The sequence below is a fragment of the Oncorhynchus kisutch genome, linkage group LG30 (assembly GCF_002021735.2).
Source record: "Oncorhynchus kisutch isolate 150728-3 linkage group LG30, Okis_V2, whole genome shotgun sequence".
Classification (NCBI taxonomy): Eukaryota; Metazoa; Chordata; class Actinopteri; order Salmoniformes; family Salmonidae; genus Oncorhynchus; species Oncorhynchus kisutch.
Window position 1 is genome coordinate 45460231 of NC_034203.2, and position 24827 is coordinate 45485057.

The following is a 24827-nucleotide window of genomic DNA, read 5'->3' on the forward strand; positions in this document are numbered from 1 at the left end:
GGTTCTTGGTCACTTCCCACTTCCCTCTGGGAGGAACCAGAGGGGGGGGATAAACAGAGGGCGACCGAGGGGGGGGTAAACAGAGGGCGACCGAGGGGGGGTAAACAGAGGGCAACCGAGGGGGGGGTAAACAGAGGGCGACCGAGGGGGGGTAAACAGAGGGCGACCGAGGGAGGGGGGGTAAACCAGAGGGCGACCGAGGGGGGGTAAAACAGAGGGCGACCGAGGGAGGGGGGGTAAACCAGAGGGCGACCGAGGGAGGGGGGTAAACCAGAGGGCGACCGAGGGAGGGGGGGTAAACCAGAGGGCGACCGAGGGAGGGGGGGGTAAACCAGAGGGCGACCGAGGGGGGGTAAACCAGAGGGCGACCGAGGGGGGGTAAACCAGAGGGCGACCGAGGGAGGGGGGGTAAACAGAGGGCGACTGAGGGAGGGGGGGGGTAAACCAGAGGGCGACCGAGGGGGGGTAAACCAGAGGGCGACCGAGGGGGGGGTAAACCAGAGGGCGACCGAGGGGGGGTAAACCAGAGGGCGACCGAGGGGGGGGTAAACCAGAGGGCGACCGAGGGGGGGGTAAACCAGAGGGCGACCGAGGGGGGGTAAACCAGAGGGCGACCGAGGGGAGGAACAGAGGGCGACCGGGGGGGGGAAACAGAGGGCGACCGAGGGGGGGGGGAAAACAGAGGGCGACCGAGGGGGGGGGAAACAGAGGGCGACCGAGGATGGCATGGAGAACCAGGATAACACTAAAATATCAATTTAGTATGAAATTATAAAATCAACAAAAGTTGAATTCCAAACGGTCTGTTGTTTATTTATTATTATGACAAAATGATGCAGTTGCATAAATTATCATCTTGATTGTGTTTCTTAGACTATTGTATAATTCATTAATATACAGTCCACTGTTTTTCCTCATGAGGTAATCCAATCTCGCCTAACCGAGCTATGATGAGTGGGCTCTCGAAAGGCTTCCGGTAGGCAGACACTGCTTCTCCAATAGAAATCCCCCGTCACACGATGTCATGGCGACTTTGGTAGAAACACATCAGGTCAAACGGTTGTGTCGCGTCCAACTGCACATGTGCAGGCAATCAAATGAAACGCACTCCTTCGATATAACGCAGTTTTTGACTAAAATGAAAACGTGTCGGTCACATTCACGAGGTTGGAGTAATAATGTTACACTACCTAAGACATTGGCTTGAATCTAGGATGTGCCTTTATACTTGGAGAAAATCAACGTCTCATTGACTTCACAAACCTCGGCATAGTCCGTTCGGTCTGTTTGGCACCTCTAGGTTTAGAAAAAACTATGTGGTTGGGTTGACTCTCTAAGGCAGGATGAAAACGACTACATTGACCATGATCCTTAGCAATTTTTTGGTGCCATTCAGCAATATGGCATGCTTCAAATTAAAAATAGTTCTGGCTTCATGCACCATCGGGAGTTTTCCATAGGAACACTTGGATGACATCAGCACTATCACTATCTACTGGTTTAATGTCTATAGGTCTCACCAGTTGGAGAGGGCCTGCAGGGCTGCATTCATATAGCAGGTGTTCCCGATGTTCTTCAGGCCCGTCAGACCTACAGGAGATGGACACAAAGAGTTGGATCTCGCTAGAGAACAGCAGAGAGAGCATGACTGATGCCAGCTTGAGCATTGAAGTTTGGTCCAGTCAGATGACACGTACCTCTGGCTCGTAGCTCATCCTCCTCCTCCGTCTCCATGCCCAGGTCTTCACAGCCATTAGTAGGGGGCAGTCTCAGAGAAGTGGGACTGCCCTGCGCCCTGCTACACTCTTGGAACTGAAGACAACCACATAAGAACCATCCTCGTCTAGAAGCATCCGCATCTAGAACCATCCTCATCTAGAACCATCCTCACCTAGAACCATCCTCACCTAGAACCCTATCAGAACCATCCTCACCTAGAACCCTATCAGAACCATCCTCACCTAGAACCCTATCAGAACCATCCTCACCTAGAACCCTATCAGAACCATCCTCACCTAGAACCCTATCAGAACCATCCTCACCTAGAACCCTATCAGAACCATCCTCACCTAGAACCCTATCAGAACCATCCTCACCTAGAACCCTATCAGAACCATCCTCACCTAGAACCCTATCAGAACCATCCTCACCTAGAACCCTATCAGAACCATCCTCACCTAGAACCCTATCAGAACCATCCTCACCTAGAACCCTATCAGAACCATCCTCACCTAGAACCCTATCAGAACCATCCTCACCTAGAACCCTATCAGAACCATCCTCACCTAGAACCCTATCAGAACCATCCTCACCTAGACCCCTATCAGAACCATCCTCATCTAGACAACATTAAAAGTAACATGAGGAATTAACAACAGAATTTGTGGTTTGAGATTCAGGAATCAATCAATATTTATCCCAGATGGTAACATTACCTGTGTGTTGTTGGTCTGAGGTGAAGCGAGGGTCTTGGTGCTGGGGACAGGGCAGTGAGGGCCCAGTTTACGCTCCACAAACACCTCTTTCCCACAGGCATAACACCACACCCTCAGAGTGGTCAGGTTCACTGTCAGGTTGTGCCGCGTCTCCTGTTATAGAGGGGTTATAAACATTTTACGAAGGGGTTATAAAGGTTTATAGGAGGTGTAATACAGGTTATATTTCTCTGTTATAAACAAATATAACTTATTATTGTTATTATTAACTCAGAGCTGTCCGGACAGACAGCTGTAGACGAGTCAGTCATTTGTTTCATTATTCATGTGTCTGCATTAGTGTTCAGTGTTGACAGCAGAGCCGGGCGACAGCGATGAAACCACCCAGTCTGATCCTCTCCTGCTCTACTGTTTAGCAGAGCTTTAGTAGTGCATCAAGCCCAGCTCCCACAGGAACATGTGTTAATAATGAATGATCCAGGACAGCTAAGTGTTAGCTAGATGGTCGTGCACATGGGACAGGGTGCATCCATGGGGTTCACAGTGTACCACATGTCCTTAAAAAAAGACAGAAAGGACTAACACATGACTGGTCTTTGATATGAGTGAGATAGGCAGAGACAGAGAGAGACACAGACAGAGAGAGAGAGAGAGAGAGAGAGAGAGAGAGAGAGACACACAGACAGAGAGAGAGAGACAGAGACACAGACAGAGAGAGAGAGACACACAGACAGAGAGAGAGAGAGAGAGAGAGAGAGACACACAGAGAGAGAGAGAGAGAGAGACACACAGACAGAGAGAGAGAGAGAGAAGAGAGAGAGAGAGAGAGACACACAGACAGAGAGAGAGAGAGAGAGAGAGAGAGAGAGACACAGACAGAGAGAGAGAGAGAGAGAGAGAGAGAGACACACAGACAGAGAGAGAGACACACAGACAGAGAGAGAGACACACAGACAGAGAGAGAGACACACAGACAGAGAGAGAGACACACAGACAGAGAGAGAGAGACACACAGACAGAGAGAGAGAGAGAGAGAGAGAGAGAGACACAGACAGAGAGAGAGAGAGAGAGAGAGAGAGACACAGACAGAGAGAGAGAGAGAGAGAGAGAGAGAGACACAGACAGAGAGAGAGAGAGAGAGAGAGAGAGAGACACACAGACAGAGAGAGAGACACACAGACAGAGAGAGAGACACACAGACAGAGAGACACACAGACAGAGAGAGAGACACACAGACAGAGAGAGAGAGACACACAGACAGAGAGAGAGAGACACACAGACAGAGAGAGAGAGACACACAGACAGAGAGAGAGAGACACACAGACAGAGAGAGAGAGACACAGACAGAGAGAGAGAGACACAGACAGAGAGAGAGAGACACAGACAGAGAGAGAGAGACACAGACAGAGAGAGACACAGACAGAGACATTTGTTTATTTACTTTCCCCTTTGTACTTCATTATTTGCACATTGTTACAACACTATGTATGTATGTATGTATGTATGTATGTATGTATGTATGTATGTATGTATGTATGTATGTATGTATGTATGTATGTATGTATGTATGTATGTATGTATGTATGTATGTATGTATGTATGTATGTATGTATGTATGTATGTATGTATGTATGTATGTATGTATGTATGTATGTATGTATGTATGTATGTATGTATGTATGTATGTATGTATGTATGTATGTATGTATGTATGTATGTATGTATGTATGTATGTATGTATGTATGTATGTATGTATGTATGTATGTATGTATGTATGTATGTATGTGTGTGTGTGTGTGTGTGTGTGTGTGTGTGTGTGTATGTATGTATGTGTGTGTGTGTATGTATGTATGTGTGTGTGTGTGTGTATGTATGTATGTGTGTGTGTATGTATGTATGTATGTACACACGACATTTGCAATGTCTATTATTTTAGAACTTCTGTGAGTGTTTCCTGTTCATTTTGATCATTTCACTTATGTTAATTATCTACCTCACTCACAGGCCTTGAGCAGGAAAACAGGCCCAACCCCCCACTCTTATCCTCTTATCCTAGCCCAAGAAAATTGCATGTACCAGATGCTCAGCAAGCTCTGCTCACACTTACTGGTCTGAGGTCAAACCACACAACATTGAACACTTTATGGAACACAAAGCCTTCACTATCGCATCCTGGAATATCCCAGGCCTGAGGTCATCTGCCTTTGGCCTAAAGAGCAGGTATCTGGACTTCATCAAAGAAATTAGAAATACATTGTCATCCTACAAGAAACCTGGTATAGAGGAGATGGATCCACTGATTTCCCTCTAGGTTACAGAGAGCTGGTAGTCCCATCCACCACACTACCAGGTGCTCGCACACGCATTCTCAGTTCCGCCCACAAAATTGTATAAAGGATTGAAATCAGGGCTTTGTGATGGCCACTCCCATACCTTGACTTTGTTGTCCTTACACCATTTTGACACAACTTTGGAAGTATGCTTGGAGTCATTGTCCATTTGGAAGACCCATTTGTGACAAAGCTTTAACTTCCTGACTGATGTTGCTTCAATATATCCACAATTTTCCTCCCTCATGATGCCATCTATTTTGTGAAGTGCACCAGTCCCTCCTGCAGCAAATCACCCCCACAACATAATGCTGCCACCCCCGTGCTTCACGGTTGGGATGTTGTTCTTCAGCTTGCAAGCCTCCCCCTTTTTCCTCCAAACATAACGATGGTCATTATGGCCAAACAGTTCTATTTTTGTTTTATCAGACCAGAGGACATTTCTCCAAAAAGTACGATCTTTGTCCCCATGTGCAGTTGCAAACCGTATTCTGGCTTTTTATGGCAGTTTTGGAGCAGTGGCTTCTTCCTTGCTGAGCGGCCTTTCAGGTTATGTCGATATAGGACTTGTTTTACTGTGGATATAGATACTTTTGTACCTGTTTCCTCCAGCATCTTCACAAGGTCCTTTGCTGTTGTTTTGGTATTGACTTCCTCTTTTCGCACCAAAGTACAAACGTGTCTCCTTACTGAGCGGTATGACGGCTGTGTGGTCCCATGGTGTTTATACTTGCGTACTATTGTTTGTACAGATGAACATGGTACCTTCAGGCATTTGGAAATTGCTCCCAAGGATGAATCAGACTTGTGGTCTTGGCTGATTTCTTTTGATTTTCCCATGATGTTAAACAAAGAGGCACTGAGTATGAAGGTAGGCCTTGAAATACATCCACAGGTACACCTCCAATTGACTAAAATTATGTCAATTAGCCTATCAGAAGCTTCTAATGCCATGACATCCTTTTCTGGAATTTTCCAAGCTGTTTAAAGGCGCAGTCAACTTAGTGTATGTAAACATCTGACCCACTGGAATTGTGATACAGTGAATTATAAGTGAAATAATCTGTCTGTAAACAGTTGTTGGAAAAATGACTTGTGTCATGCACAAAGTAGATGTCCTAACCGACTGGCCAAAACTATAGTTTGTTAACAAGTAATGTGTGGAGTGGTTGAAAAACAAGTTTTATTGACTCCAACCTAAGTATGTAATCTTCCGACTTCAACTGTACGTGTGTGTGTGTGTGTGTGTGTGTGTGTATATTGATAGATGGAGAAAGGAAAGTGGGTAGAGAAGGGGTGGTGGATGATAATCTAATGCCAGGTATTAATCATATTCCTTTTAAATGGCAACAAACAGGGACACTCATCTTGTTTAACATCTCACATCCCTTTCTTCTGTCCCCACCTCCTCCCCATCACTCTCTCTACCACTTCCTCCCCATCACTCTCTCTACCACTTCCTTCTCCTCCCCATCACTCTCTCTACCACTTCCTTCTCCTCCCCATCACTCTCTCTACCACTTCCTTCTCCTCCCCATCACTCTCTCTACCACTTCCTTCTCCTTCCCATCACTCTCTCTACCACTTCCTTCTCCTCCCCATCACTCTCTCTACCACTTCCTTCTCCTCCCCATCACTCTCTCTACCACTTCCTTCTCCTCCCCAGCACTCTCTCTACCACTTCCTTCTCCTCCCATCTCTCACTTCAACACCTCTCTCCTGCACCATCCTGAACATTGATCTAGTCCTGTAGCGGTGTGTGTGGGAGGTGAAGGGTCAGGGGTGACTCACCTGTGAGTGGACCGTGCTATGGTCAGCATGAGATTCTCCACAGCCCACATAGGCACAGGTGTTCTACACACACACACACACACACACAGAAAACAGATTATTACTACAGAACTGTTACGTCCATATTCATACAAGGCCAAATGGCAGTCAACTTTCAAAATAAAAGTCCCAAACAAAGCCAGGGACTGCTCACTCACCTCCAGACACGCCCACAGATTTGGTCCTCCAACCTTGCAGTCTTGACACTGGCCCTAGAAACACCCCCCCCCCACACACACACACCACAACAGCCAACCAGTTTAAGTGACCAGACCAGAGAGACAGTATAATAATCTGACTGCTTCAGTGACCAGAGACAGTATCTATCGAACAGTAACATGATAGAGCAGTGTTCTCCAATGACAACATTCATTTCCTGTAAAACATCCAGGACTTGGCCATTAATAATAGTTTATATTCTAGCTAATGCTACTCGATGATAAAGATAATTTAGCTAGCCTAATTAGTTTCTATCAGCTAACCACTATAAAATGTGATAGTAGCCGAGTGAACATCATAAGCGGATTTACAGAGCATTCAGACCCCATGTGTTTATGTTTACAGTGCATTCAGAGAGTATTCAGACCCCATGTGTTTATGTTTACAGAGCATTCAGAGAGTATTCAGACCCCATGTGTTTATGTTTACAGTGCATTCAGAGAGTATTCAGACCCCATGTGTTTATGTTTACAGTGCATTCAGAGAGTATTCAGACCCCATGTGTTTATGTTTACAGAGCATTCAGAGAGTATTCAGACCCCATGTGTTTATGTTTACAGAGCATTCAGAGAGTATTCAGACCCCTTCCCCTTTTTCCACATTTTGTTTAAATGAGTCTTATTCTAAAATGGATTCAATGAAAACACTTCATCTACACACAACACCCCATGACAAAGTGAAAGCAGGTTTTTAGTCGTGTTTTGCACATTTCTTAAAAATAGAAAAACAAACATTTACTTCAGTATTCAGACCCTTTACTATGAGACACGAAATTGAGCTAAAATGCATCCTGTTTCCATTGATCCTCCTAGCGATGTTTCTACAACTTGGAGTCCACCTGTGGTAAATTCAATTGATTGGACATGATTTGGAAAGGCACACACCTGTCTATATAAGGTCCCACACATGACAGGTGCATGTCAGAGCAAAAACCAAGCCATGAGGTCAATGGAATTGTCTGTAGAGCGCCGAGACAGGATTGTGTTGAGGCACAGATCATGGGAAGGGTACCAAAACATTTCTGAAGCATTGAAGGTCCCCAAGAACACAGTGGCCTCCATCATTCTTAAATGGAAGAAGTTTGGAACCACCAAGACTCTTTCTAGAGGTGGCCGCCCAGCCAAACTGAGCAATCGGGGGAGAAGGACCTTGGTCAGGAAGGTGACCAACAACCCAATGGTCACTCTGACAGAGCTCCAGAGTTCCTCTGTGGAGATGGCAGAACCTTCCAGAAGGACAACCATCTCTGCAGCGCTCCACCAATCAGGCCTTTATGGTAGAGTGTCCAGATGGAAGCCACTCCTCAGTAAACGGAACATAACAGCCTGCTTGGAGTTTGCTGTGGGGATATTTTTCAGCGGCAGGGACTGGGAGACTAGTCAGGATCGAGGGAAAGATGAACAGAGCGAAGTACAGAGAGATCCTTGATGAAAACCTGCTCCAGAGCACTCAGGACCTCAGATTGGGGTGAAGGTTCACCATCAACAGGACAACGACCCTAAGCACACAGCCAAGACAACGCAGGAGTGGCTTCAGGACAAGTCTCTGAATATCCTTGAGTGGCCCAGCCAGAGCCCGGACTTGAACCCGATTGAACATCTCTGGAGAGACCTGAAAATAGCTGTGCACCGACGCTCCCCATCCAACCTGACAGAGCTTGAGAGGCTGTAAACACTGCCAAAGGTGCTTCCACAAAGTACTGAGTAAAAAGTCTGAATACTTATGGAAATATGAACAAAAAAATTAAAAACTGTTTTTGCTTTGTCAATTGATGAGGGGAAAAAATGATGTAATCCATTTTAGATTAAGGCTGTAACGTACCATGAAAGGGGACAAGACTACAGGACAGGTGATCTATGGAAGGGGACAGGACAGGTGATCTATGGAAGGGGACAGGACTACAGGACAGGTGGTCTATGGAAGGGGACAGGACAGGTGATCTATGGAAGGGGACAGGACAGGTGATCTATGGAAGGGGACAGGACTACAGGACAGGTGGTCTATGGAAGGAGACAGGACTACAGGACAGGTGGTCTATGGAAGGAGACAGGACTACAGGACAGGTGGTCTATGGAAGGAGACAGGACAGGTGGTCTATGGAAGGTGACAGGAATACAGGACAGGTGGTCTATGGAAGGAGACAGGACTACAGGACAGGTGATCTATGGAAGGAGACAGGACTACAGGACAGGTGATCTATGGAAGGAGACAGGACTACAGGACAGGTGATCTATGGAAGGAGACAGGACTACAGGACAGGTGACTATGGAAGGAGACAGGACTACAGGACAGGTGATCTATGGAAGGAGACAGGACATCTATGGAAGGGGACAGGTGTCTAATGGAAGGGGACAGGACTACAGGACAGGTGGTCTATGGAAGGGGACAGGACTACAGGACAGGATACCTATGGAAGGGGACAGGACTACAGGACTCACATGTGACTTGTGGATCAGTTCATCCTTGGTGATTTCTCCAACACACTCCAGATGGGGACAGTCACTGCTGGACTCTACAGGCATCACTCACCTGAACCTGAACCTTACCTGTCAGAGGGGGAGGGGAGAGGTAGAGGGAGAGAGGATAAGAAAAATAATGTTATTTTGTGATCTAAAACAGGGGTTCCCAAACCATTCCTGTACTGGATATTGTTTTGGGAAGATAAATTAGCAGTTTAACATTTCTACATGCCTGTTGTATTATTCAAGTGTGTTAAGTTCTGTGCATCATGAATGGGAGGCTAACAACGCAGAGACAGCCCTATAATGAATAACTAGCCATGTGGGGCAGCAACGTTGCCCTATAAAATCCGTCCTAATCACCTGAGACACATTTCAGAAAGTACAGGTAGTAAAAAAATAGTACCAAAACTTAATATTTTTGGTAAAGAAAATAAAACCATTGTATTGATGACACTGTGCCTAGTCAGTCGAAAAGGGGGGGGGGGGGTGAGCTAGTCAGTCAAAAAGGGGGGGTAGCTAGTCAGTCGGAAAGGGGGGGGGTAGCTAGTCAGTCGGAAAGGGGGGGGGTAGCTAGTCAGTCGGAAAGGGGGGGGGGGACAGCAAGTCAGTCGGAAAGGGGGGGGGGACAGCAAGTCAGTCGGAAAGGGGGGGGGGACAGCTAGTCAGTCGGAAAGGGGGTGGGGGCAGCTAGTCAGTCGGAAAGGGGGGGGACAGCTAGTCAGTCGGAAAGGGGGGGACAGCTAGTCAGTCGGAAAGGGGGGGACAGCTAGTCAGTCGGAAAGGGGGGGACAGCTAGTCAGTCGGAAAGGGGGGACAGCTAGTCAGTCGGAAAGGGGGGACAGCTAGTCAGTCAGAAAGGGGGGGACAGCTAGTCAGTCGGAAAGGGGGGACAGCTAGTCAGTCCGAAAGGGGGGGGACAGCTAGTCAGTCGGAAAGGGGGGGATACCTACTCTAACACACTGGCCACCCAGCTCTAACACACTGACCACCCAGCTCTAATACACAGCTCTAACACACTGGCCACACTGCTCTAACACACTGGCCACACTGCTCTAACACACTGGCCACACTGCTCTAACACACTGGCCACACTGCTCTAACACACTGGCCACACTGCTCTAACACACTGGCCACACTGCTCTAACACACTGGCCACACTGCTCTAGCACACTGGCCACACTGCTCTAGCACACTGGCCACACTGCTCTAACACTGGCCACACTGCTCTAACACTGGCCACACTGCTCTAACACTGGCCACACTGCTCTAACACTGGCCACACTGCTCTAACACTGGCCACACAGCTCTAACACACTGACCACACTGCTCTAACACCCAGCTCTAACACACTGGCCACCCAGCTCTAACACACTGGCCACACAGCTCTAACACACTGGCCACACAGCTCTAACACACTGGCCACACAGCTCTAACACACTGGCCACACAGCTCTAACACACTAGCCACACAGCTCTAACACACTGGCCACACAGCTCTAACACACTGCTCTAACACACTGACCACACTGCTCTAACACACTGACCACACAGCTCTAACACACTGCTCTAACACACTGACCACACTGCTCTAACACACTGCTCTAACACACTGGCCACACTGCTCTAACACACTGGCCACACTGCTCTAACACACTGGCCACACTGCTCTAACACACTGGCCACACTGCTCTAACACACTGACCACACTGCTCTAACACACTGGCCACACTGCTCTAACACACTGGCCACACTGCTCTAACACACTGACCACCCAGCTCTAACACACTGCTCTAACACACTGACCACACTGCTCTAACACACTGGCCACACTGCTCTAACACACTGACCACACTGCTCTAACACACTGGCCACACTGCTCTAACACACTGGCCACACTGCTCTAACACACTGACCACCCAGCTCTAACACACTGCTCTAACACACTGACCACACAGCTCTAACACACTGCTCTAACACACTGACCACACAGCTCTAACACACTGACCACACAGCTCTAACACACTGACCACACTGCTCTAGCACACAGCTCTAACACACTGGCCACACAGCTCTAACACACTGGCCACACTGCTCTAACACACTGGCCACACTGCTCTAACACACTGGCCACACTGCTCTAACACACTGGCCACACTGCTCTAACACACTGGCCACACTGCTCCAACACACTGGCCACACTGCTCCAACACACTGCTCTAACACACTGGCCACACTGCTCTAACACACTGCTCTAACACACTGACCACACAGCTCTAACATACTGACCACACAGCTCTAACACACTGACCACACTGCTCTAACACACTGACCACACTGCTCTAACACACTGACCACACTGCTCTAACCACACTGACCACACAGCTCTAACACACTGCTCTAACACACTGGCCACACTGCTCTAACACACTGGCCACACTGCTCTAACACACAGCTCTAACACACTGACCACACAGCTCTAACACACTGCTCTAACACACTGACCACACAGCTCTAACACACTGACCACACAGCTCTAACACACTGCTCTAACACACTGACCACACAGCTCTAACACACTGACCACACTGCTCTAACACACTGACCACACTGCTCTAACACACTGACCACACTGCTCTAACACACTGACCACACTGCTCTAACACACTGCTCTAACACACTGACCACACTGCTCTAACACACTGACCACACTGCTCTAGCATACTGGCCACACTGCTCTAGCACACTGGCCACACTGCTCTAGCACACTGGCCACACTGCTCTAACACACAGCTCTAACACACTGGCCACCCAGCTCTAACACACTGGCCACCCAGCTCTAACACACTGGCCACCCAGCTCTAACACACTGGCCACCCAGCTCTAACACACTGGCCACCCAGCTCTAACACACTGGCCACACTGCTCTAACACACTGCTCTAACACACTGACCACACTGCTCTAGCATACTGGCCACACTGCTCTAGCACACTGGCCACACTGCTCTAGCACACTGACCACACTGCTCTAACACACAGCTCTAACACACTGGCCACCCAGCTCTAACACACTGGCCACCCAGCTCTAACACACTGGCCACCCAGCTCTAACACACTGGCCACACTGCTCTAACACACTGCTCTAACACACAGCTCTAACACACTGACCACACTGCTCTAACACTGACCACACTGCTCTAACACCACTGACCACACTGCTCTAACACACTGACCACACTGCTCTAACACACTGACCACACTGCTCTAACACACTGACCACACTGCTCTAACACACTGACCCACACTGCTCTAACACACTGACCACACTGCTCTAACACACTGCTCTAACACACTGACCACACTGCTCTAACACACTGCCTCTAACACACTGGCCACACTGCTCTAACACACTGCTCTAACACACTGACCACACTGCTCTAGCATACTGGCCACACTGCTCTAGCACACTGGCCACACTGCTCTAGCACACTGACCACACTGCTCTAACACACAGCTCTAACACACTGGCCACCCAGCTCTAACACACTGGCCACCCAGCTCTAACACACTGGCCCCCAGCTCTAACACACTGGCCACACTGCTCTAACACACAGCTCTAACACACTGGCCACCCAGCTCTAACACACTGGCCACCCAGCTCTAGCACACTGACCACACTGCTCTAACACACAGCTCTAACACACTGGCCACCCAGCTCTAACACACTGGCCACCCAGCTCTAACACACTGGCCACCCAGCTCTAACACACTGGCCACGACTGCTCTAACACACTGCTCTAAAACACAGCTCTAACACACTGACCACACTGCTCTAACACTGACCACACTGCTCTAACACACTGACCACACTGCTCTAACACACTGACCACTGCTCTAACACACTGACCACACTGCTCTAACACACTGACCACACTGCTCTAACACACTGACCACACTGCTCTAACACACTGACCACACTGCTCTAACACACTGACCACACTGCTCTAACACACTGCTCTAACACACTGGCCACACTGCTCTAACACACACTGCTCTAACACACTGACCACACTGCTCTAGCATACTGGCCACACTGCTCTAGCACACTGGCCACACTGCTCTAGCACACTGACCACACTGCTCTTAACGCACAACTGGCCACCCAGCTCTAACACACTGGCCACCCAGCTCTAACACACTGGCCACCCAGCTCTAACACACTGGCCACCCAGCTCTAACACACTGGCCACCCAGCTCTAACACACTGGCCACCCAGCTCTAACACACTGGCCACCCAGCTCTAACACACTGGCCCACCCAGCTCTAACACACTGGCCACCCAGCTCTAACACACTGACCTAACACACTGACCACACTGCTCTAAACACACTGACCACACTGCTCTAACACACAGCTCTAACACACTGACCACACTGCTCTAACACACTGACCACACTGCTCTAACACACTGGCCACACTGCTCCTAACACACTGGCCACACTGCTCTAACACACTGCTCTAACACACTGCTCTAACACACTGCTCTAACACACTGCTCTAACACACTGCTCTAAACACACTGCTCTAACACACTGGCCACACTGCTCTAACACACTGGCCACACTGCTCTAACACACTGGCCACACAGCTCTAACACACTGGCCACACAGCTCTAACACACTGCTCTAACACACTGACCACACTGCTCTAACACACTGGCCACACTGCTCTAACACACTGGCCACACAGCTCTAACACACTGGCCACACAGCTCTAACACACTGCTCTAACACACTGACCACACTGCTCTAACACACTGACCACACAGCTCTAACACACTGCTCTAACACACTGACCACACTGCTCTAACACACTGACCACACAGCTCTAACACACTGCTCTAACACACTGACCACACAGCTCTAACACACTGACCACACAGCTCTAACACACTGCTCTAACACACTGACCACACTGCTCTAACACACTGACCACACTGCTCTAACACACTGCTCTAACACACTGGCCACACTGCTCTAACAAACTGACCACACTGCTCTAACACACTGACACACTTGCTCTAAACACACTGCTCTAACACACTGGCCACACTGCTCTAACACACTGGCCACACTGCTCTAACACACTGGCCACACTGCTCTAACACACTGGCCACACTGCTCTAACACACTGGCCACACTGCTCTAACACACTGGCCACACTGCTCTAACACACTGCCACACTGCTCTAACACACTGGCCACACTGCTCTAACACACTGGCCACACTGCTCTAACACACTGGCCACACTGCTCTAACACACTGGCCACACTGCTCCAACACACTGGCCACACTGCTCCAACACACTGGCCACACTGCTCCAACACACTGCTCTAACACACTGGCCACACTGCTCTAACACACTGACCACACAGCTCTAACATACTGACCACACAGCTCTAACACACTGACCACACTGCTCTAACACACTGACCACACTGCTCTAAACACACTGACCACACAGCTCTAACACACTGCTCTAACACACTGGCCACACTGCTCTAACACACTGGCCACACTGCTCTAACACACAGCTCTAACACACTGACCACACAGCTCTAACACACTGCTCTAACACACTGACCACACAGCTCTAACACACTGACCACAAAGCTCTAACACACTGCTCTAATACACTGACCACACAGCTCTAACACACTGACCACACTGCTCTAACACTGACCCACACTGCTCTAACACACTGACCACACTGCTCTAACACACTGACCACACTGCTCTAACACACTGACCACACTGCTCTAACACACTGACCACACTGCTCTAACACACTGACCACACTGCTCTAACACACTGCTCTAACACAACTGACCACACTGCTCTAACACACTGACCACACTGCTCTAGCATACTGGCCACACTGCTCTAGCACACTGGCCACACTGCTCTAGCACACTGGCCACACTGCTCTAACACACAGCTCTAACACACTGGCCACCCAGCTCTAACACACTGGCCACCCAGCTCTAACACACTGGCCACCCAGCTCTAACACACTGGCCACCCAGCTCTAACACACTGGCCACACTGCTCTAACACACTGCTCTAACACACTGACCACACTGCTCTAGCATACTGGCCACACTGCTCTAGCACACTGGCCCACACTGCTCTAGCACACTGACCACACTGCTCTAACACACAGCTCTAACACACTGGCCACCCAGCTCTAACACACTGGCCACCCAGCTCTAACACACTGGCCACCCAGCTCTAACACACTGGCCACACTGCTCTAACACACTGCTCTAACACACAGCTCTAACACACTGACCACACTGCTCTAACACTGACCACACTGCTCTAACACACTGACCACACTGCTCTAACACACTGACCACACTGCTCTAACACACTGACCACACTGCTCTAACACACTGACCACACTGCTCTAACACACTGACCACACTGCTCTAACACACTGACCACACTGCTCTAACACACTGCTCTAACACACTGACCACACTGCTCTAACACACTGCTCTAACACACTGGCCACACTGCTCTAACACACTGCTCTAACACACTGACCACACTGCTCTAGCATACTGGCCACACTGCTCTAGCACACTGGCCACACTGCTCTAGCACACTGACCACACTGCTCTAACACACAGCTCTAACACACTGGCCACCCAGCTCTAACACACTGGCCACCCAGCTCTAACACACTGGCTACCCAGCTCTAACACACTGGCCACACTGCTCTAACACACAGCTCTAACACACTGGCCACCCAGCTCTAACACACTGGCCACCCAGCTCTAGCACACTGACCACACTGCTCTAACACACAGCTCTAACACACTGGGCCACCCAGCTCTAACACACTGGCCACCCAGCTCTAACACACTGGCCACCCAGCTCTAACACACTGGCCACACTGCTCTAACACACTGCTCTAAAACACAGCTCTAACACACTGACCACACTGCTCTAACACTGACCACACTGCTCTAACACACTGACCACACTGCTCTAACACACTGACCACACTGCTCTAACACACTGACCACACTGCTCTAACACACTGACCACACTGCTCTAACACACTGCTCTAACACACTGACCACACTGCTCTAACACACTGCTCTAACACACTGGCCACACTGCTCTAACACACTGGCTCACACTGCTCGAACAACACTGCTCTAACACACTGACCACACTGCTCTAGCATACTGGCCACACTGCTCTATGCACACTGGCCACACTGCTCTACACACTGACCACACTGCTCTAACACACTGACCCACACTGCTCTAACACACTGACCACACTGCTCTAACAACACTGACCACACTGCTCTAACACACTGACACAAACTGCTCTAACACACTGCTCTAACCACTGACCACACTGCTCTAACACAGCTGCTCTAACACACGACCACACTGCTCTACACACTGCTCTAACACACTGGCCACACTGCTCTAGCATATGGACCACACTGCTCTAGCACACTGGCCACACTGCTCTAGCACACTGGCCACACTGCTCTAGCACACTGGCCACACTGCTCTAACACACTGGACCACACCAGACTCTAACACACTGGCCACCCAGCGTGTAACACACTGGCCACCCAGCTCTAACACACTGGCCACCAGCTCTAACACACTGGGCCACCCAGCTCTAACACACTGGCCACCCAGCTCTAACACACTGGCCACCCAGCTCTAACACACTGCCACCCAGCTCTAACACACTGACCACACTGCTCTAACACACTGACCACACTGCTCTAACACACTGACCACACTGCTCTAACACACTGACCACCACTGCCTGCTCTAACACACTGACCACACTGCTCTAACACACTGCTCTAACACACTGACCACACTGCTCTAACACACTGCTCTAAACACACTGGCCACACTGCTCTAACACACTGCTTCTAACACACTGACCACACTGCTCTAGCATACTGCCACACTGCTCTAGCACACTGGCCACACTGCTCTAGCACACTGACCACACTGCTCTAACACACAGCTCTAACACCTGGCCACCCAGCTCTAACACACTGGCCACCCAGCTCTAACACACTGGCCACCCAGCTCTAACACACTGGCCACACTGCTCTAACACACAGCTCTAACACACTGGCCACCCAGCTCTAGCACACTGACCACACTGCTCTAACACACAGCTCTAACACACTGGCACCCAGCTCTAACACACTGGCCACCCAGCTCTAACACACTGGCCACCCAGCTCTAACACCACTGGCCACACTGCTCTAACACACTGCTCTAAAACACAGCTCTAACACACTGACCACACTGCTCTAACACTGACCACACTGCTCTAACACACTGAACCACACTGCTCTAACACACTGACCACACTGCTCTAACACACTGACCACACTGCTCTAACACACTGCTCTAACACACTGACCACACTGCTCTAACACACTGCTCTAACACACTGGCCACACTGCTCTAACACACTGCTCTAAACACACTGGCCACACTGCTCTAACACACTGCTCTAACACACTGACCACACTGCTCTAGCATACTGGCCACACTGCTAGCACACTGGCCACACTGCTCTAGCACACTGGCCACACTGCTCTAGCACACTGACACACCTGCTCTAACACACTGACCACACTGCTCTAACACACTGACCACACTGCTCTAACACACTGACCACACTGCTCTAACACACTGACCACACTGCTCTAACACACTGCTCTAACACACTGACCACACTGCTCTAACACACTGCTCTAACACACTGACCACACTGCTCTAACACACTGCTCTAAACACACTGGCCACACTGCTCTAACACACTGCTCTAACACACTGACCACACTGCTCTAGCATACTGGCCACACTGCTCTAGCACACTGGCCACACTGCTCTAGCACACTGACCACACTGCTCTAACACACTGGCCACCAGCTCTAACACACTGGCCACCCAGCTCTAACACACTGGCCACCCAGCTCTAACACACTGGCCACCCAGCTCTAACACCACCTGGCCACCCAGCTCTAACACACTGGCCACCCAGCTCTAACACACTGGCCACCCAGCTCTAACACACTGGCCACCCAGCTCTAACACACTGCTCTAACACACTGACCACACTGCTCTAACACACAGCTCTAACACACTGACCACACTGCTCTAACACACTGACCACACTGCTCTAACACACTGGCCACACTGCTCTAACACACTGGCCACACTGCTCTAACACACTGCTCTAACACACTGACCACACTGCTCTAACACACTGACCACACTGCTCTAACACACTGCTCTAACACACTGACCACACTGCTCTAACACACTGCTCTAACACACTGGCCACACTGCTCTAACACACTGACCACACTGCTCTAGCATACTGGCCACACTGCTCTAGCACACTGGCCACACTGCTCTAACACACTGGCCACCCAGCTCTAACACACTGGCCACCCAGCTCTAACACACTGGCACCCAGCTCTAACACACTGGCCACCCAGCTCTAACACACTGGCCACCCAGCTCTAACACACTGCTCTAACACACTGACCACACTGCTCTAACACACTGACCACACTGCTCTAACACACAGCTCTAACACACTGACCACACTGCTCTAACACACTGACCACACTGCTCTAACACACTGGCCACACTGCTCTAACACACTGCTCTAACACACTGCTCTAACACACTGCTCTAACACACTGCTCTAACACACTGCTCTAACACACTGCTCTAACACACTGCTCTAACACACTGGCCACACTGCTCTAATACACTGGCCACACTGCTCTAACACACTGGCCACACTGCTCTAACACACTGGCCACACAGCTCTAACACACTGGCCACACAGCTCTAACACACTGCTCTAACACACTGACCACACTGCTCTAACACACTGGCCACACTGCTCTAACACACTGGCCACACAGCTCTAACACACTGACCACACAGCTCTAACACACTGCTCTAACACACTGACCACACAGCTCTAACACACTGACCACACAGCTCTAACACACTGCTCTAACACACAGCTCTAACACACTGACCACACTGCTCTAACACTGACCACACTGCTCTAACACACTGACCACACTGCTCTAACACACTGACCACACTGCTCTAACACACTGACCACACTGCTCTAACACACTGACCACACTGCTCTAACACACTGACCACACTGCTCTAACACACTGACCACACTGCTCTAACACACTGCTCTAACACACTGACCACACTGCTCTAACACACTGCTCTAACACACTGGCCACACTGCTCTAACACACTGCTCTAACACACTGACCACACTGCTCTAGCATACTGGCCACACTGCTCTAGCACACTGGCCACACTGCTCTAGCACACTGACCACACTGCTCTAACACACAGCTCTAACACACTGGCCACCCAGCTCTAACACACTGGCCACCCAGCTCTAACACACTGGCTACCCAGCTCTAACACACTGGCCACACTGCTCTAACACACAGCTCTAACACACTGGCCACCCAGCTCTAACACACTGGCCACCCAGCTCTAACACACTGGCCACCCAGCTCTAGCACACTGACCACACTGCTCTAACACACAGCTCTAACACACTGGCCACCCAGCTCTAACACACTGGCCACCCAGCTCTAACACACTGGCCACCCAGCTCTAACACACTGGCCACACTGCTCTAACACACTGCTCTAAAACACAGCTCTAACACACTGACCACACTGCTCTAACACTGACCACACTGCTCTAACACACTGACCACACTGCTCTAACACACTGACCACACTGCTCTAACACACTGACCACACTGCTCTAACACACTGACCACACTGCTCTAACACACTGCTCTAACACACTGACCACACTGCTCTAACACACTGCTCTAACACACTGGCCACACTGCTCTAACACACTGCTCTAACACACTGGCCACACTGCTCTAACACACTGCTCTAACACACTGACCACACTGCTCTAGCATACTGGCCACACTGCTCTAGCACACTGGCCACACTGCTCTAGCACACTGACCACACTGCTCTAACACACTGACCACACTGCTCTAACACACTGCCTAACACACTGGCCACACTGCTCTAACACACTGCTCTAACACACTGACCACACTGCTCTAGCATACTGGCCACACTGCTCTAGCACACTGGCCACACTGCTCTAGCACACTGACCACACTGCTCTAACACACTGGCCACCCAGCTCTAACACACTGGCCACCCAGCTCTAACACACTGGCCACCCAGCTCTAACACACTGGCCACCCAGCTCTAACACACTGGCCACCCAGCTCTAACACACTGGCCACCCAGCTCTAACACACTGACCACACTGCTCTAACACACTGACCACACTGCTCTAACACACTGACCACACTGCTCTAACACACTGACCACACTGCTCTAACACACTGACCACACTGCTCTAACACACTGCTCTAACACACTGACCACACTGCTCTAACACACTGCTCTAACACACTGGCCACACTGCTCTAACACACTGCTCTAACACACTGACCACACTGCTCTAGCATACTGGCCACACTGCTCTAGCACACTGGCCACACTGCTCTAGCACACTGACCACACTGCTCTAACACACAGCTCTAACACACTGGCCACCCAGCTCTAACACACTGGCCACCCAGCTCTAACACACTGGCCACCCAGCTCTAACACACTGGCCACACTGCTCTAACACACAGCTCTAACACACTGGCCACCCAGCTCTAGCACACTGACCACACTGCTCTAACACACAGCTCTAACACACTGGCCACCCAGCTCTAACACACTGGCCACCCAGCTCTAACACACTGGCCACCCAGCTCTAACACACTGGCCACACTGCTCTAACACACTGCTCTAAAACACAGCTCTAACACACTGACCACACTGCTCTAACACTGACCACACTGCTCTAACACACTGACCACACTGCTCTAACACACTGACCACACTGCTCTAACACACTGACCACACTGCTCTAACACACTGCTCTAACACACTGACCACACTGCTCTAACACACTGCTCTAACACACTGGCCACACTGCTCTAACACACTGCTCTAACACACTGGCCACACTGCTCTAACACACTGCTCTAACACACTGACCACACTGCTCTAGCATACTGGCCACACTGCTCTAGCACACTGGCCACACTGCTCTAGCACACTGGCCACACTGCTCTAGCACACTGACCACACTGCTCTAACACACTGACCACACTGCTCTAACACACTGACCACACTGCTCTAACACACTGACCACACTGCTCTAACACACTGACCACACTGCTCTAACACACTGCTCTAACACACTGACCACACTGCTCTAACACACTGCTCTAACACACTGACCACACTGCTCTAACACACTGCTCTAACACACTGGCCACACTGCTCTAACACACTGCTCTAACACACTGACCACACTGCTCTAGCATACTGGCCACACTGCTCTAGCACACTGGCCACACTGCTCTAGCACACTGACCACACTGCTCTAACACACTGGCCACCCAGCTCTAACACACTGGCCACCCAGCTCTAACACACTGGCCACCCAGCTCTAACACACTGGCCACCCAGCTCTAACACACTGGCCACCCAGCTCTAACACACTGGCCACCCAGCTCTAACACACTGGCCACCCAGCTCTAACACACTGGCCACCCAGCTCTAACACACTGCTCTAACACACTGACCACACTGCTCTAACACTGACCACACTGCTCTAACACACAGCTCTAACACACTGACCACACTGCTCTAACACACTGACCACACTGCTCTAACACACTGGCCACACTGCTCTAACACACTGGCCACACTGCTCTAACACACTGCTCTAACACACTGACCACACTGCTCTAACACACTGACCACACTGCTCTAACACACTGCTCTAACACACTGACCACACTGCTCTAACACACTGCTCTAACACACTGGCCACACTGCTCTAACACACTGCTCTAACACACTGACCACACTGCTCTAGCATACTGGCCACACTGCTCTAGCACACTGGCCACACTGCTCTAACACACTGGCCACCCAGCTCTAACACACTGGCCACCCAGCTCTAACACACTGGCCACCCAGCTCTAACACACTGGCCACCCAGCTCTAACACACTGGCCACACTGCTCTAACACACTGACCACACTGCTCTAACACACTGACCACACTGCTCTAACACACTGACCACACTGCTCTAACACACTGGCCACACTGCTCTAACACACTGGCCACACTGCTCTAACACACTGCTCTAACACACTGCTCTAACACACTGCTCTAACACACTGCTCTAACACACTGCTCTAACACACTGCTCTAACACACTGCTCTAACACACTGCTCTAACACACTGGCCACACTGCTCTAACACACTGGCCACACTGCTCTAACACACTGGCCACACAGCTCTAACACACTGGCCACACAGCTCTAACACACTGCTCTAACACACTGACCACACTGCTCTAACACACTGGCCACACTGCTCTAACACACTGGCCACACAGCTCTAACACACTGGCCACACAGCTCTAACACACTGGCCACACAGCTCTAACACACTGCTCTAACACACTGACCACACTGCTCTAACACACTGACCACACAGCTCTAACACACTGCTCTAACACACTGACCACACTGCTCTAACACACTGACCACACAGCTCTAACACACTGCTCTAACACACTGACCACACAGCTCTAACACACTGACCACACAGCTCTAACACACTGCTCTAACACACTGACCACACTGCTCTAACACACTGACCACACTGCTCTAACACACTGACCACACTGCTCTAACACACTGCTCTAACACACTGGCCACACTGCTCTAACACACTGACCACACTGCTCTAACACACTGACCACACTGCTCTAACACACTGCTCTAACACACTGGCCACACTGCTCTAACACACTGGCCACACTGCTCTAACACACTGGCCACACTGCTCTAACACACTGGCCACACTGCTCTAACACACTGGCCACACTGCTCTAACACACTGGCCACACTGCTCTAACACACTGGCCACCCAGCTCTAGCACACTGACCACACTGCTCTAACACACAGCTCTAACACACTGGCCACCCAGCTCTAACACACTGGCCACCCAGCTCTAACACACTGGCCACCCAGCTCTAACACACTGGCCACCCAGCTCTAACACACTGGCCACACTGCTCTAACACACTGCTCTAAAACACAGCTCTAACACACTGACCACACTGCTCTAACACTGACCACACTGCTCTAACACACTGACCACACTGCTCTAACACACTGACCACACTGCTCTAACACACTGACCACACTGCTCTAACACACTGCTCTAACACACTGACCACACTGCTCTAACACACTGCTCTAACACACTGGCCACACTGCTCTAACACACTGCTCTAACACACTGGCCACACTGCTCTAACACACTGCTCTAACACACTGACCACACTGCTCTAGCATACTGGCCACACTGCTCTAGCACACTGGCCACACTGCTCTAGCACACTGACCACACTGCTCTAGCACACTGACCACACTGCTCTAACACACTGACCACACTGCTCTAACACACTGACCACACTGCTCTAACACACTGCTCTAACACACTGACCACACTGCTCTAACACACTGCTCTAACACACTGACCACACTGCTCTAACACACTGCTCTAACACACTGGCCACACTGCTCTAACACACTGCTCTAACACACTGACCACACTGCTCTAGCATACTGGCCACACTGCTCTAGCACACTGGCCACACTGCTCTAGCACACTGACCACACTGCTCTAACACACTGGCCACCCAGCTCTAACACACTGGCCACCCAGCTCTAACACACTGGCCACCCAGCTCTAACACACTGGCCACCCAGCTCTAACACACTGGCCACCCAGCTCTAACACACTGGCCACCCAGCTCTAACACACTGGCCACCCAGCTCTAACACACTGGCCACCCAGCTCTAACACACTGCTCTAACACACTGACCACACTGCTCTAACACTGACCACACTGCTCTAACACACAGCTCTAACACACTGACCACACTGCTCTAACACACTGACCACACTGCTCTAACACACTGGCCACACTGCTCTAACACACTGGCCACACTGCTCTAACACACTGCTCTAACACACTGACCACACTGCTCTAACACACTGGCCACACTGCTCTAACACACTGCTCTAACACACTGCTCTAACACACTGCTCTAACACACTGCTCTAACACACTGCTCTAACACACTGCTCTAACACACTGGCCACACTGCTCTAACACACTGGCCACACTGCTCTAACACACTGGCCACACTGCTCTAACACACTGGCCACACAGCTCTAACACACTGGCCACACAGCTCTAACACACTGCTCTAACACACTGACCACACTGCTCTAACA

At 50.3% G+C, this 24827-nt stretch overlaps 1 protein-coding gene across 1 annotated transcript in view; it reads right to left on the reverse strand.

Annotated features, from left to right (window-relative positions):
* Positions 1-24827, reverse strand: part of usp33 (ubiquitin specific peptidase 33) — a 66240-nt gene that overhangs the window by 37681 nt on the left and 3732 nt on the right. The window contains exons 2-7 of the mRNA XM_031810434.1: positions 9254-9361; positions 6755-6808; positions 6558-6620; positions 2436-2588; positions 1698-1812; positions 1521-1590 (exon numbers count right to left, since the gene is read on the reverse strand). Of these exons, the coding sequence (XP_031666294.1) occupies positions 1521-1590; positions 1698-1812; positions 2436-2588; positions 6558-6620; positions 6755-6808; positions 9254-9337 (539 nt within the window). The 5' untranslated portion in view covers positions 9338-9361. The remainder of the gene's footprint in view (positions 1-1520; positions 1591-1697; positions 1813-2435; positions 2589-6557; positions 6621-6754; positions 6809-9253; positions 9362-24827) is intronic.